The sequence below is a fragment of the Brachyhypopomus gauderio genome, chromosome 4 (assembly GCF_052324685.1).
Source record: "Brachyhypopomus gauderio isolate BG-103 chromosome 4, BGAUD_0.2, whole genome shotgun sequence".
Classification (NCBI taxonomy): Eukaryota; Metazoa; Chordata; class Actinopteri; order Gymnotiformes; family Hypopomidae; genus Brachyhypopomus; species Brachyhypopomus gauderio.
Genome location: NC_135214.1, coordinates 22,436,246 through 22,453,421, shown reverse-complemented (window position 1 = coordinate 22,453,421; position 17,176 = coordinate 22,436,246). Strand labels below are relative to the sequence as shown.

Below are 17,176 nucleotides of genomic sequence, written 5' to 3'. Positions count from 1 at the left end.
AAGCATGACGGCTCAGAGAGATTCGTGTGTAAAAGCTCGAGACAAATGTAAGACTAAACACATCCATGGCGGGTGCTGGTGGAGCTGGTTTCTTGTGTTGTAACAGACATCATTGATAAGTTATACTTTTACACTGCCGCAATCGGCCCAATCACATTTCACGCTGGACTTGTGCCGGCTGCTGATTCGTCGCTCACGCTGCCTGTTTGTTAAAGTGACAGAGATCGTGACCGGCGGCACCTCAGAGCGTCTGCGTTAACCCACGCCATCTGCGTGAGCTGTGTTTGTTTTTGCACCCGGCTGGTATGTCACATACTTACAGAGTAGATACGTGACTTCCGTTTTTTTTAGTTTTTGCCATAGTAGACTACCAATGCCAGAACACTGGAGCCTACAGCAGCCATTGTCTATCAAAACACATTTGATTATATTCGTATTAAACAAAAATGGCATTGTAGTCTATTTACTTTTTTTTTAATAATACAGGTATTTGAAGAATGTGGATGTAACGCAACACAAACAAAAAATCTTTTTTTTGTCTTGGTATTTTCCTGAAACTACAACAAAAATGCTTAACAGTGTGTGTTGAGTTCAGTCAGCTGCACCACGGCCTGTGTGCTCTGTGCAGAACTCTACTGCTTCTGTCTGGAGGCGGATAATGGCGGTACGGGGCACTAAAGCGATTATCAAAAAAATGTCTGTCGAAAATGTAATAGAATAACCATTTGCAAGTGATTTACGGGGTGTCTACATTCACATGGTAATCCTCCCGTTTCCTGGGGGCAATAAGGGACCTGCGGTAACAGATCTCGCACTCTCCGCCCCTAAAATGTGGACACTGTCATGTGATGGTGTACAAACCCCATTTCCAGTGCATCAGATTTCGAGAACCAGGAAATCCTAATAATCCCAGCGTCCTGGGGATTGGACCAGTTCACGGGATTGAGCCGTCCCACGTACCCAACGTGGGGTGGGGTGGAAGAGGAGGGAAACAGAGCTGTGACATACATTTTAGCATTTAACACCCCAGCAGTGGCAGGCTGTTTGATGCGCCTGTTGGAGGCGGGGCCAAGCGACTGATGCCCTGCCCTCCGCTCCATACACATTCACCTGCTTGCTTGTTTAGGTCCGCCCCTGCGCAAACGAGGGCTTCGTGCCAACTAACCTGAAAGCCAGAGTGCTATAATCCCCAGGGTCCCTGTGTCCATCCGCCGCAGGTCACTCTGGGTGAGCCAAGGTAAGTCTGCATATCTTCAAGCACCAGTGACAGTTGCCATGTGGCGGGCACAGTCAGCAGGAAATGACTCAATCAATATATATTTACTCTTTATATAAATATATATAATGGTAAATCAGCTCTTGGGGAAATGCGTATGCGTTCGGGAAGCTTAGAGACAACGCTGTGATCTCAGGACGCTTTAACAAGAGCATAAGGAGTCAATAATCCCCTTCTGCTAGTGCTAGGAGAGCAAAACATGGTAGCGCTTCCTAACAGTGATTTAGAAGTCTGGGAAACAGACCGAGGTCCAGCACGCATCTTCTAGCTTAAAGGTTCGTGGCTAGCCGTGCCACGTGCCACACAGGAGGGGCCAGAACACACACGAGGGTCTAGTAATTGCCCTCCTGTAACGAAAGGTGAGAGGGTCGCGCCCCTGCCCTGTCACTGCAGTCATGCCGCTGCCTCTCACCGTCCCCCTGCTGGCCAGTCGGGGCGGTGCTCCCTCTCCTCGCCCTCTGGCCTGGTGACCTTTCACTCTGCACAACTTGAGTTTCGGCTGCGGCCGCCACAGCGAGTCGTGTCCGACCGGCCCACCCCTGCAAGGGGGGATTCAAGAGAAACGAAAGTTTCGAGCGAACTGTCACAACCGACGGAGTGAGCGCGTGGGCGGAGCCACTCAGTCCCGTCTTTGAGACGAGCGTGTGAAGGTGTGGTAGCTCCACTGTGACTGGCAGGAAGGCCCTGCAGAGAGCAGAGAAGGCCACGCAACAAATCACTGCCACATGACTCCCTGCCATCGGAGACCCTTCACCGCCGGTGCTGAAGGAGCAGTACACACATCATCACTCCTCCCGCCCCGGTCACACACTGTAGAACCTCCTACCATCTGGGAGGAGACACAGGGTCACCCGGGCCAGAACCAGTTGGCCAAGGTCCAACTTCACTCCTACTGTCCACACTGCGGACGCTGGACTTATACTTAATATTTATTTGGACTTTACCAATCATAATGATGCCTCATTCATGTAGGCATAAAAATCCTTATAATATTGCTTTACATTAATCTGTCAAACACGAAGAAGTGATTTTTATTAAAAAGGTCTCATATGGTTCTTCATTAGGGCTCAATTAATAGCAATTACTGTATTAATTGAATAGTTATTGAAAAAGACTAATATGTTAAAAGGATATAAAATATATGGTATTTATAGTAATACTTTTATATTTAAGCACAAAAATATGGCCGTGAGAAGAAATGTTGACATCATGGGCCTCCACCCAAGACCCTCCACCCAAGACTCTTCACCCAAGACTCTTCACCCAAGACGCTCCACCCAAGACTCTTCACCCAAGACGCTCCACCCAAGAACCTCCACCCAAGAACCTCCACCCGAAGGCTGTACACCACATGGAAGGACACATCCAGGAACACGTCCCAGCAGGGTGAGACAGGACACATCCAGGAACACGTCCCAGCAGGGTGAGACAGGACACATCCAGGAACACGTCCCAGCAGGGTGAGACAGGACACATCCAGGAACACGTCCCAGCAGGGTGAGACAGGACACATCCAGGAACACGTCCCAGCAGGGTGAGACAGGACACATCCAGGAACACGTCCCAGCAGGGTGAGACAGGACATATCCAGGAACACGTCCCAGCAGGGTGAGACAGGACACATCCAGGAACACGTCCCAGCAGGATGAGACAGGACACATCCAGGAACACGTCCCAGCAGGGTGAGACAGGACACATCCATGAACACGTCCAATGCTTCCCGTGGATGAGCTGATGGGAGTGCTTTAGTCAGACGGGGGATGTGGTCACCATGGAAGCAGAGGAATCTCCATGGCAGGATCAGCCCATGGAACGTACCAACGATAGCAGAGGTGGACGACATGAGAGAAACCTCCTAACGACTAGAAAAGGCAGGACCAAAGGACAGAACACAGCCACAAATCATGGCAGCACGAGATCAAACAGGAAGCACCAGGTGGATTGAAGAGAAGACCCAAAACTCAATACTAAACTGTGTGAGGAAGCTTCTGAGATAGTCACAGCATGCAAGATGCAGGCAGAGGAGGAACACACTGAGAGGTACAACTAAATAACCAAACAGCAGGGACATTTTGCAAGGTGTACAAACAGGACAGCCCCAAATCCAAATGAGAGCGGTAGAGAAGAACAAGACAGACCACACGGGAACCTACAGACCCAGACAGGTAAATGAGCAGTGGTGAACCACCTGTGAAAGCAGATAAGATGTTGGAAAACTACCAGGAGTATAAACGGAGGGAATATGGAAGCATAAAAACACAAAGGTAGCTGAAGAGGTGACGGGACACCATCAACTGGGGCTGACGCCTAAGATAACAGGGCGGCTCCAACAATGTTCAGAAATGACATCCTTCGTCTTCCACACCACCAATCACGATTCAGAATGACAATACGCATTTAGGAATAAAGTTTTTCCTCAAATGGTTGACTAGCATAGCCTTTTATGTAGTCATATAAGAAACCACAATAAAGAAATAATAAGAAAGAATAAAGAAAAACAAAACAATCGCCTGGATCGACATGTTCTATATGCCTGTAAAGCACAGGTGTCAAACGCAAGGCCCGCGGGCCAAATGTGGCCCGCCGTGTCATTTTATGTGGCCCGCAAGAGCTTAAAAAGCCAAATTGTCCAAAAAAAAGTAAAAATGAGCAAAAACTAAATTACCCACAATTATGTTACCTACGAAGTGACGGCATCTCGACACTGCAGTGTTTCCATATCAATGCGATTTTCCCAATAAGTGTAATTGGGAAATACAAATAATGATCCCAAAATGTCCAGGAAAAGAAACATCGATGCAGATAGAAAGGTGTTTCAAGAAAGGTGGGAAAGCGATGTTTGCGCTTCAAGGAGTAAAACGGGTATGAAGTGGTGGCAGTTGTCAAAGAGTACAATATATGTTGGCATTTTGTGACCAAACACGGAGCTAAGTATGCCAAAATTAGCCATCAAGAAAAACAACGAACTGTCAAAGAATTAAGAAGCAAACTGCGATCGCAGAATGTCTTCTGAACACTGCGAACAGAATGTGTTCACAAGCACAAACGAAACGGCAGTAAAAGCTAGCTTTGTTGTGGCTGAATAAATCGCCACACTTCAGTCTTTTTTAGAAGGAGCGTTATTTGATATTTCAAGTTTTGAACAACGTAAATATATTTGATCATTTTTTCTTTATTCACTTGGATAGTTTGATCGTTGATTGATGGAGTAATGTGGGTTTCATAACCTAACAAATTAAAAGGATTTATGTTATAATAACAGAGCAACAAGCAAACATTTTTTTACATTTACGCAAATATATCTGTAATATTTGTAACTTGAATAAGTAATAAATTCAGAGGTATTTAACATTAAGGAGTAGGTACATTTATAAGTTACATACGGCCCTCCGTGGGTAACGATTATGCTGATGTGGCCTGCAGTGAAAATGAGTTTGACACCCCTGCTGTAAAGGAACCACACCGATCCATCAAGGCTATAAAATTTACATTTACATTTACATTTACGGCATTTGGCAGACGCCCTTATCCAGAGCGACTTACATTTTTATATCATTTATACAAGTGAGCAGTTGAGGGTTAAGGGCCTTGCTCAGGGGCACCTCAGTCATGGCCTCAGGTCTGGGGATCGAACCCACGACCCTCCGGTCACAAGACCAGTTCCCTAACCACCAGGCTATGACTGCCCCTGCTGCAGTTACAGCATATTGTATGTCGTGGTGTCCCTGACAGTGTCAGTGTTGACAGTGTCAGTGATGACAGTGTCAGTGTTGACAGTGTCAGTGATGACAGTGTCAGTGATGTCTTGTATGCCCGGTTGTTTCCCTCTCGCCCTCCTCACAGCGAGTTCTGTTGCTGCATCTTCTCTAGAGCGAGCACATCTCAAGGGGCCACACAGGAGACGCAGCAGACTGGAAAGGTTTTCACACTCAGCATCTTGTGGACAAGAACATGTGTGAACCCAGAAGGCAAGGTATGGACGGGGCTTTGTGTGAGTGTGTGTGTGTGTGTGTGTGGCTGACGGTACTCACAGGGCACTGCATGGCGGTACAAGTTGTCTCTGATGGTCTGCTGAAGGTCATAGTCTGTTGAGGACTTCTGAAAACGTAGACTTAGAAAGTGCCTCAGGTCCTTATTTAGTTTGTGCCCTACACACACACGCACACACAAAATAAATATATTAGTCAGTGACCTCAAAAATGAACTTCACTCACAGAATAATTCACTGAAGTCTACGGAACAAAGTGCATCACTGACTAAACTCAAAACACTTTCGGAAAATAAGAAACTGCAACAAAACAAAACTCTAAAGGTTAAAGTTTAAGCAGCAAGACAATGACCTATAAGCTAGTGGTTCCACTCAAAACCACAGCCACGCTAGCACCTCACTCACGCCAGCACCTCACTCACGCAAACACATCATTCACGCTAGCACCTCACACACGCTAACACCTCACTCACGCTATCACCTCACTCACGCTAGCACCTCATTCACGCTAAAACCTCACTCACGCTATCACCTCACTCACGCTAGCACCTCACTCACGCTAGCACCTCACTCACGCTAGCACCTCACTCCCACTATCACCTCACTCACACTAGCACCTCACTCACACTAGCACCTCACTCACGCTATCACCTCACTCACGCTAACATCTCATTCACTCTAGCACCTCACTCACGCTAGCACCTCACTCATGCTAGCACCTCACTCACGCTAACACCTCACTCCCACTATCACCTCACTCATGCTAGCACCTCACTCATGCTAACACCTCACTCACGCTAACACCTCACTCACGCTAGCACCTCACTCACGCTGGCACCTCACTCATGCTATCACCTCACTCACGCTAACACCTCACTCACGCTAACACATAATTCACGCTAGCACCTCACTCACGCTATCACCTCACTCACGCTAGCACTTCACTCACGCTATCACCTCACTCACGCTAACACCTCACTCACGCTAACACCTCACTCACGCTAACACCTCACTCCCACTATTACCTCACTCACACTATTAGATTCACTATCACAAAAACATAAGCAGTAAGATTACTTAAAGCAGGTAGGTATGTTACAAAAATATTAAAAGTCCAAAAATGGCAATAACAATTACTGTTGTTAAAATTATAGGATACAAGACAACTCAAAGAAATTACGCAAATAAAGTTTAAAAGAATTACAAGTATTATGATTATAGTTAGTTGTAATATATAAAATATTTAATAAATATTTTGTGTTGGTTTATTAGGGCATACATTTTGTGCTTTTGTTCATGTATTATGCCTTACGCCATAAGTTACGGGCGGCCATGATGAACCCGATCATCTGACCACTTGTACCGGCTCAAAAAAAAAAAAAAAAAACACTATCTTATATTTTTGATTTTAAAAATAAACTTCATCAGAATAAAGATAAAATACTGAGTTTATCTTGCATCTACCTCTGAAGCTCTTCCGAAGTGTGAAATACAGACGGTCCCTGGGTTACGACGTCAATCCGTCGTAAATCGATTTTCGGTGTAAATCGGAACATACGTACATACTGTACGCAGTTATCCTATCCTAAAGCTAGGTTTAGGTTTAAGCTAGGTTTATACTTTCACGAGTGACCGTAGCGCAACTCCGCCCACCTCGCGCAAACCTGAGCGAGTGGCGGAGGCGTCACATTCTTTACAGTGTTCTCCGAAACGATATGTGGTGGTATAAAGAAACACCCCTCAAAAACAGGGGAATGAACATTTACCTGATGAATTTTAATGTTGCATTGTGTTCCAGGTTTCAAAAGTGCTGGAATTTAGGCTAAAGTACTTGAAAATGCTTGAAACTGTAACTACTTAGTTTCACAACAAATATCTGACTGAACAGTTCACTTGTATTACGTTTGTAATTCCAGGACGAAACATGAGAGAACGTGAAGACGTTAAGATCGGGCGTTTTGAAAATAAACCATCATTAAATAATGTGATGAAAAAAAAGCTAATTTCGAATCATTTCGAGTATATGTATAAATATTTAACTTAGTTAAGTTTAACGTGCTGGGAAATATTGAAATGGACCTTTAAAGTGACGTACAAGTGCTTGAATTCCACCTTATAAAGGTGTATGAGCCCTGCAAAAATGACTTTGTTCATTGCGCTGAGGCGCGACCCGCGGTTACAAAATTCGAGAAGTGCACGACCTTGCGAATCGACAGCGCGAGACCCTCGCGCACGTGCGGAGCCACCGTGATTGCGTCATTTTCGCCGCGCCGATCCTCGCGCCACTCGCGACGCATCAATTATAAACCTAGTTTATTATTATGATCTGATGGATTTTTTTCCTCAAAAAATTCAAATGATGGAAATCCGTCGTGGTGACGGAGAACTTTAACCCATGCGCTATCACCTCACTCACACTAGCACCTCACTCGTGCTAGCACCTCATTCACGCTAGCACCTCACTCACGCTAGCACCCCACTCACGCTAGCACCCCACTCACGCTAGCACCCCACTCACGCTAGCACCTCACTCACGCTAACACCTCATTCACCCTGGGGCTCAGGGTGAAGCCTGTCAGTGTGGTTTGAGCAGGGTGTGCCTCTGGATTCAGTGTTGGGTTTAGGGGCGGAGTTAAGGTGTGGCTTTCTCTGCGGCTGTGGGGGGAAACCATGACCAGGAAGAGCGGGTTTTGTGATTGCGGCTGCCTCCACTATGGGCGGAAGTCGGGTGGAAGTCAGCGTCCGATCTCCACCTCACGCTGCCTCACGCCACCTCACACCGCCTCACGCCACCACATGCCACCTCATACCGCCTCACGCCACCTCATACCGCCTCACGCCACCTCACACCGCCTCACGCCACCTCACACCACCACACGCCCCTTCACGCTGCCTCACGCCACCTCACACCTCCACACGCGACCTTACGCCCCCTCACGCCACCTCACACCACCACACGCCCCTTCACGCTGCCTCACGCCACCTCACACCTCCACACGCGACCTTACGCCCCCTCACGCCACCTCACACCACCACATGCCCCTTCACGCTGCCTCACGCCACCACACGCCCCCTCACGCCACCTCACGACACGCCACGACACGCCACCTCACGCAGCCACACGCCACCTCACGCAGCCACACACCGCCACACGCCCCTTCACGCTGCCTCACGCCACCTCACACCGCCTCACGCCACCACATGCCACCTCATACCGCCTCACGCCACCTCATACCGCCTCACGCCACCTCATACCGCCTCACGCCACCTCACACCGCCTCACACCACCACATGCCACCTCACACCGCCTCACACCGCCTCACGCCACCTCACACCACCACACGCCCCTTCACGCTGCCTCACGCCACCTCACACCTCCACACGCGACCTTACGCCCCCTCACGCCACCTCACACCACCACATGCCCCTTCACGCTGCCTCACGCCACCACACGCCCCCTCACGCCACCTCACGACACGCCACGACACGCCACCTCATGCAGCCTCACGCCACCTCACGCAGCCACACACCGCCTCACGCAGCCACACACCGCCTCACGCCCCCTCACACCGCCTCATGCTGCCTCACACAGCCACACACCGCCTCACACGCGTATCTCATCCCTCACATGGACCGTCCGGCTCGCTTTACACAGTGGTGGCTAACCCTAGTCAGGTAACTGTTACCTAGCAACCATCCGCAGCTGACAGAGTTGAGGTCCCTACCAGGCACTCTGGAGAGGAAGGGAATGAGAAGAAAGAGAGAGAGACAGAGAGAAAGAGAAAGAGAGAGAGAGAGAGAGAAAGCAATTGGAACAGCTGGAATGTCTAGGGCACAGTGCCCACTGCAGGAAGATGAACGCAGACCACAATCTCTGTGTCGATGAGGACAGAGAAACAAACCAGTCTGTATGCACTTGTTCCAGTCACACACACACACACACACACACACACACACACACACACACACACACACACACACACACACACACAAACCAGTCTGAATGTGCTTGTTCCAGTCACACACACACACACACACACACACACACACACACACACAAACCAGTCTGAATGTGCTTGTTCCAGTCACACACACACACACACACACACACACAAACCAGTCTGAATGTGCTTGTTCCAGTCACACACACACACACACACACACACACACACACACACACACACACACACACACACACACACACACACAAACCAGTCTGAATGTGCTTGTTCCAGTCACACACACACACACACACACACACACACACACACACACACACACACACACACACACACACACACACAAACCAGTCTGTATGCACTTGTTCCAGTCACACACACACAAACACACACACACACACACACACACACACACACACACACACACACACACACACAACCAGTCTGAATGTGCTTGTTTCAGTCAACACAAACAATAAAGTGCAATGGTTTGTAAACACTGGCATGGCAGGCACACACACACACACACACACACACACACACACAATACAGGGATATACGAGGCCACTCCGACCAAACAAATAGAAAGGAAATGTGAGCAATGAGGAAATTACAATTCCAGCAAACAGGACCAGGACCAGAAACTGCAACATGACTCCAGCCACAGCCCCAAGTGCTGACCACAGGGCCTCTAATCCCTGACCCAGAGTGACCGGGAGTGACCACCCCAGACCAACAGTGATCAGAACCACTACCACAAACAACAAGAGTAATAATCCCCTAACCACAAACATACAAACACACAAATCATTCTCCTGAACTCAGGAGGTAAAGTTAAAGTTCAGCTTTAACTTCAAAGAAGGACATTCACTTCTCAAGATCATCTAACATCGCCATGGTGACGTCCACCACCGTGCTAATGCCTCCTGTCCATGCAGAGACGCAGGACATTCAGGCGTCCTCACTCACCAATCACACGGCAGTTATGGGACATGTCCCACAGTCCCACACGTGCCTCTGAGACACACAGGGTCTGGGCTCTCACAGGGGCTGCACTGACATGTTCTGTCTATACTGGGCTGCATGCCAGAGGACCTATTCATTCACACACACACACACACACACACACACACACACACACACACACACACACACACACACACACACACACACACACACACACACACACAAACAGAGCCTTGTCTGTTTTGTCTCTATATAGAGGGCTCATGCAATCAAGAAACCTGTAGAAGAACTTAGTTTTTACATCAGTGAAAATGCTATTACAACGTTAGTTCACTGCTAACCGGTTCTTAGGGTACGTTTGATACTTATTTCCCATGGGAAGTGTCACATGGTTTCCTTCAGCTTTCATTCAGACGTGGAGCCACACGAATATTCCATGGCAATGTCAGTCAGAAACTGCCGACACGTTTTTAAAGCATGGCACCAGTCCCGCATCATATCAGAACTAACCTCCGAGAACCAGCCCAAACCAGCCCAAACCAGCCCCAGGTCGCACCGCACTCCAGAAAAAGATGTGCAGACAGTGGGACTCGGATGCGGTGCACAGCTGAACCTGATCAGAATGACGGCAGACACACCCTCCGATGTCCCCCCCCCCCACGCACCTTAAGCACATCATTGTGATGAACTGAGCACAGAGAGAAGGAATTGTGGTTTAAAGTGTAGAGGAAGAAAGTCAAGGATGGACAGAGAAAGATCAGAGGTGGGTAGCAAGACAGAGAGAGAGAGAATGACAGAGCGAGAGAGAGACAGTTGGAGAAATGCAGACTGGGAAACAGAGACATGCAGGGTGGGAAGGCTTGCATGAAAGGGTAAATAAGGTTTAACCCAAATAACAGAATTACATCGGCATGCTGCATGCACACACACACACACACACACACACACACACACACACACACCCCTGAGCTGGCCTCTGGTAAACATTACATAACCTCAAATCTAGTTACACGTTCAACCTCAATTGAATTTCAGGAGGTCTCTCTCTCTCTCATTCTCACCCCCTCCCCTCCACAAACACACAAACACACAAACACACAGACACACCCACAGACGTCAGCTCTCAGCTGTGAGGTTTAGATGTCTAAATAGGCTACTGGGGGAGTGGTCACATTTCACCCTGTCTTTGTGTAAAATATGTCAAAGGAGTAAAAGGAGGACAGTATTATTTTCACGCAAGTCCTGTGTGTGTGTGTGTGTGTGTGTGTGTGTGTGTTTTTCTAAAACATACAGTCACATGCTGCTGTGGCCCAGGGTCTATTATGTTAAATTATTCAAATGTTGATAGGAGTTGGGGTTTTGGCGCGCGTGTGTGTGTGTGTGCGTGCGTGTGTGTATGTGTGTGTCTTTCTACATCTTTCTACACAGGAAGTACTCTGCTACACCTACAGGACTTGTGGTTAGTAGGTGATATGGCGTTTTTAAGAAATATGGCGTTATTTTCCGCCGTCTGTAAACAATGGGCATTTCTTCATCTTTGCTGACATCACTGACACCAGATGCGTGTTATTCTCATTCTGTTCTATATAGCAGGTCATCACAGGGAGGAGACACTACCGAGTGCCACAGCCCTGTGTACCAGTTCATCACAAATTAACATACTGTTTCGTTCAGCTACACAAAATCAAGTGGCAGAACAGATTGTCTTAAAATGTCTTTGATCTATTATTTATATGTAATGGTACATCTAAATGTACAGTCTGTGTGTTCTGATAGAAAGCTAATCACCGTTACTAGACACGAGATAAGATAAAGATAAAACAAACCATGAGAAATCTGGTGCACAGTTTAAGTATATGTTTATGGATAACTGGCATTTAGACATAGGGGAACATAATGGTTGTGTGTGCTGCCTGTGTGTGTTCTCTGATTGTGATTCAGTTCGTGTCTGCCTGCTCAATGCAGGCCTTTGTGTGTCTGCATTCGTGTGTGTGTGTGTGTGTGTGTGTGTGTGTGTGTGTGTGTGTGTGTGTGTGTGTGTGTGTGTGTGTGTGTGTGTGTGTGTTTGTGCGCCTGACAGTGTTTCCCCACAGCTCAATACTGCCCTCTGTGCCTAGGTACTCCATGGACCTATTCTGCTTCCTCTGGCCTGGTCACCATGGTAACCCACTCCAGCCAGCCAATCACATGTGGGTTAGAGAGCACACTGTGTCTGCTGCCACCTCCTGGGCCGTTTGAGAACTACAACAATAACAGGAACAAAAAATAGTGTATTGGTTTCTCTAAGCTTCTTGCCATTTTAACATTAAATGTATTTTGATTCAATTTAAGAAATATAGATTCCTTAAATTATACAAAATATACAACAACCTGATTTTTTGTTTAGCAACAGTAGATTTGCCACAGCAAACTACCACAGCAAACAATACCTGAACCCCAGAGAACCACAGAGAACCACAGAGAACCACAGAGAACCACAGAGAACCTCAGAGAACCCCAGAGAACCAGAGAACCACAGAGAACCACAGAGAACCTCAGAGAACCACAGAGAACCACAGAGAACCTCAGAGAACCACAGAGAACCACAGAGAACCACAGAGAACCTCAGAGAACCACAGAGAACCTCAGAGAACCACAGAGAACCACAGAACCACAGATAACCTCAGAGAACCACAGAGAACCTCAGAGAACCACAGAGAACCTCAGAGAACCACAGAGAACCACAGCTCATTCCATGAACGATTTATCCCATATTTTAAATGTTTAAAACACAAACAAAACATATTATACTACACTAGTAATTTCAGAAGCTCAATGTTAAATATTACCTTATACTGTAAACTCACTGAACCGTAATTCACTGAACGTAAATCACTTATTTGATTATTAGATGTGTGGTTCACCCAATCTAATGATTCTCAAGGTGTAATTTTATACTAACTAGCAAAACGGTTTCACTGTTAGCAGCGAGTGATTCAAGATTAAGCGCTATCGCAGTGTCCAGTGCAATACAGAGAAGCACAGTCTAGATCACCAGTAAAATACATATTATAATACATATTTCTCTTTTATCTCCATTCAAAATGCATAGCCAGAACTTAAACACTAAGTGACTCTATATGGGTGAAACAATATTTTGCTGTTTTGCAGAACAGGTCAGCATCTTCTGATTCAGACAGAATCCGGGAATTCATGGCCGCTAACACCACGCGGTGCAGTGCACCTGGCATGGAGCTGTGTGTCACAAACACACACGCCCACACACATGCACGTGTGCACCAGGAGAGGTGTGAAACGCTAACTGTCCCGGGGGCAGCCAGGGAAATGTGACATCATCATTAGAAGACCACGAGCAAAGGGCCCTCACAGGGACTTGTGATGGGTCCTCACAGGGACATGTGATGGGTCCCTGCCCGAGTGACGGGGTCATCTTTTGTCATTAATATCAGGACTAATTGCTGTTGGTGTGAAGATTTACAAGAAGACATGTGCATGAGCGTGTGTGTGTGTGTGTGTCACTGTCACTAAAAAGCACAGGAATTGCTAAATGAAAAGCCATCTGTAGCGTCTCACTGTACTGTGGTGTGTAAGGCGATCTGCTCTCAAAGACACTGCTCCAGGGCCATGTCTCCGTATCACACAGAGCAGACGGGGAATGAAAACGCCACACAATAGCTGATCCCAGGTCAGGCTGGAATGAGATCCATGTTATTATCACAGAACGGGGTGGTGAGAGTCAAAGCCCAGACTCCCCCAGCATCTGGAGGGCTAATGGAGGTCAGTCTGATCTGTGAGGTGTGAAGGAGGCAGCTGGACAGCACACACGTTCACACACGTTCACACACACGTTACAACGCACGTTCACACGTACCCACACACACACGTTCACACACACGTTCCCACACACGTTACAACGCACGTTCACACGCACGTTCACGCACGCACGTTCACACACGCGTTCTCACACGCGTTCACACACGCGTTCACACACACACGTTCACACACACGTTCACACACACACTCACACGCACATTCACGCACCTGCACACACACGTTCACACACACGTTCACACACACACGTTTACACACACGTTTACACGTACCCACACACACACGTTCACACGCACGTTCACACACACACATTCAGACGTACCCACACACACACCTTCACACACATTCACACACACATTCCCACACATGTTCACACGTACCCACACACACACGTTCACACGTACCCACACACACACGTTCACACATGTTCACACACACGTTCACACACACGTTCTCACACATGTTCACACACACACGTTCACATGCACGTTCACACACGCGTTCACACGCGTTCACACACACACACGTTCACACGCACGTTCACACACACGTTTACACGTACCCACACACACACGTTCACACACACACGTTCACACGCACGTTCACACACACACGTTTACACACACGTTTACACGTACCCACACACACACGTTCACACACACGTTCACACGCACGTTCACACACACACATTCAGACGTACCCACACACACACCTTCACACACACATTCCCACACATGTTCACACGTACCCACACACACACGTTCACACGTACCCACACACACACGTTCACACATGTTCACACACACGTTCACACACGTTCACACACACACGTTCACACACACGTTCTCACACACGTTCACACACACACGTTCACACGCACGTTCACACACGCGTTCACACGCGTTCACACACACACACGTTCACACGCACGTTCACACGCACACGTTCACACGCACGTTCACACACACCCACACACAGGAATGTAATTTGTTGACCGAACGTAATTTTAAATTCATTAAAGGGCCGAATCTAGCCCTGGTTCACGCTGTTCCGCAGACATTTTAAACATCCGGGGCTTATGCAAAACGAACAGGCATTAAAACGACAGGCTTAAAAAGGTTCATTTCTCCCAATTGCTTGCGCCGCACCTGCAATACCCACGCGCCCCACACTTTGAGAAACGCTGCACTAACTGAACAGATGGAGGGACACTTAAGTAAAGCCACCGTGTTAAGAAGCCCTTTGCCACTGTTGGCTACGTTAATTGTAGGAGACACACACATGCACATGAGCAGATGCTGGAGACCTTCAGCGGTGGTGCGCTGAAGACCCCGAGCAGACGCTGTAGACCTTCCCTGTCTGGGGATGTTCTGTTTTTAGTCTCGTCTGGGGGTTTACTGGTTTTTTTGCAGTATACTCAGTGAAATATCAGTATTCATACTCAGTATACTAGTCACTGTTTCACAAATTCACAGTGTTCACCAAGTTTTTAAAAAGTACATAAGCCAATGGTGAAAATGAAGGAAACATCAGAGGAACTGCAGAGGAACATCAGAGGAACTGCAGTGTTATTGTATCTGTTCAGATCATTGTTCAGCTACAGGTGAAGCACTTGTCCATTTGGCTGAACAGTTAAGATGGTGCAGGGTGTAGATCTCTCCCTTCCCCTCCTCTCCCTCCTCTCCCTCTTCCCCTCCTCTTCCTCCTCTCCCTCTTCCTCCTCTTCCTCCTCTCCCTCCTCTTCCTGTGACAGTTGTCGGCAGCCTTACAAACATACCGTACATATGTACTAGCTTACATCAAGCAACATCAAGCAGAGAATGTTCTCGTAGTGCAGGGCAGTAACCAGTAGGGGGCGCTGTCACATCCACATGGAGCACACAAGTGGCTGACGGATGGTGAATACAGCATATCCGGTGTGGACATGACCACAGACACGATTATTTTGGCTGAAACTAGAGAGGGAATTTACAGTTTGGTTTCCAAATTTGCCTTCTGAAGCAAACCTGTTCTGCTGTTAACAACTGGTTATAACCTCTGGAGACCAAAACATCAATGAGGATGAAAGTTTCATGTCTCCATGAAAATACCTCACTGATTAGGGTTGGACAAAGGGGAGCTGATCTGAGCATAAAATGATCATTTAGCTTTAGCATAAACGAGGAATACAGCGTCATGTGCTCTGTAAGCACATGCTCAGAGCAAATCTGTGTGTGTGGTTGCTAGGGGGGCGTGGCTAACCCCATTTTTGCTTTAATGTTGTGTTGCTGAGTCAGAGAAGAGAATGCTGGGATATGAAGTCAGCCTATGTATGTTTTTTTCTCTTTCTCTGTTTATCTCTCTCTCTCTCTCTCTCTCTCTCTCTCTCTCTCTCTCTCTCTCTCTCTCTCTCTCTCTCACACACACACACACACACACACATGCACACAACTACACATATTTGGTCCCAGTTATATTTAGGCAGTGAAGCCCAAGCAGATATTTAGGCTATCAGCTGAGTGAGTGATCAGGACAGGGAGGGTGAGGTGGTGTGAGTCGTCAGGACAGGGAGGGTGAGGGTGTGTATTTTGTCAGGACAGGGAGGGTGAGGTGGTGTGTCATCAGGACAGGGAGGGTGAGGTGGTGTGAGTCGTAAGGACAGGGAGGGTGAGGGTGTGTATTTTGTCAGGACAGGGAGGGTGAGGTGGTGTGTCATCAGGACAGGGAGGGTGAGGTGGTGTGAGTCATAAGGACAGGGAGGGTGAGGTGGTGTGAGTGATCAGGACAGAGAGGGTGAGGTGGTGTGTCATCAGGACAGGGAGGGTGAGGTGGTGTGAGTCGTCAGGACAGGGAGAGTGAGATGGTGTGAGTGATCAGGACAGGGAGGTGAGATGGTGTGTCGTCAGGACAGGGAGGGTGACGTGGTGTGTTGTCAGGACAGGGAGTGTGAGGTGGTGTGTCATCAGGACAGGGAGGGTGAGGTGGTGTGAGTCATCAGGTCAGGGCTGTGTTGACCGTGGCTGATGCAAGCATGACAACGAGCAACAAAAGCGGAAGAGGTTGGTATTGAAGAGGTTATTGGCCACATCCCAGTGGTGGATAGCCTGTGCTGACTGAACCAGTTCCAAACCCCTACAGCCTACAGACTCAACAAAGTCTGTACTAAAACAGGAGGCT

General features: G+C 47.8%; 1 protein-coding gene across 12 annotated transcripts in view; it reads right to left on the bottom strand.

Annotated features, from left to right (window-relative positions):
• LOC143512574 (membrane-associated guanylate kinase, WW and PDZ domain-containing protein 1-like) overlaps nt 1–17,176 on the bottom strand; it is a 106,655-nt gene that overhangs the window by 64,476 nt on the left and 25,003 nt on the right. For all 12 annotated transcript variants that reach the window (XM_077003070.1, XM_077003072.1, XM_077003074.1 and 9 more), the window contains exon 2: nt 5,308–5,424. In XM_077003070.1, the coding sequence (XP_076859185.1) occupies nt 5,308–5,424 (117 nt within the window). The remainder of the gene's footprint in view (nt 1–5,307; nt 5,425–17,176) is intronic.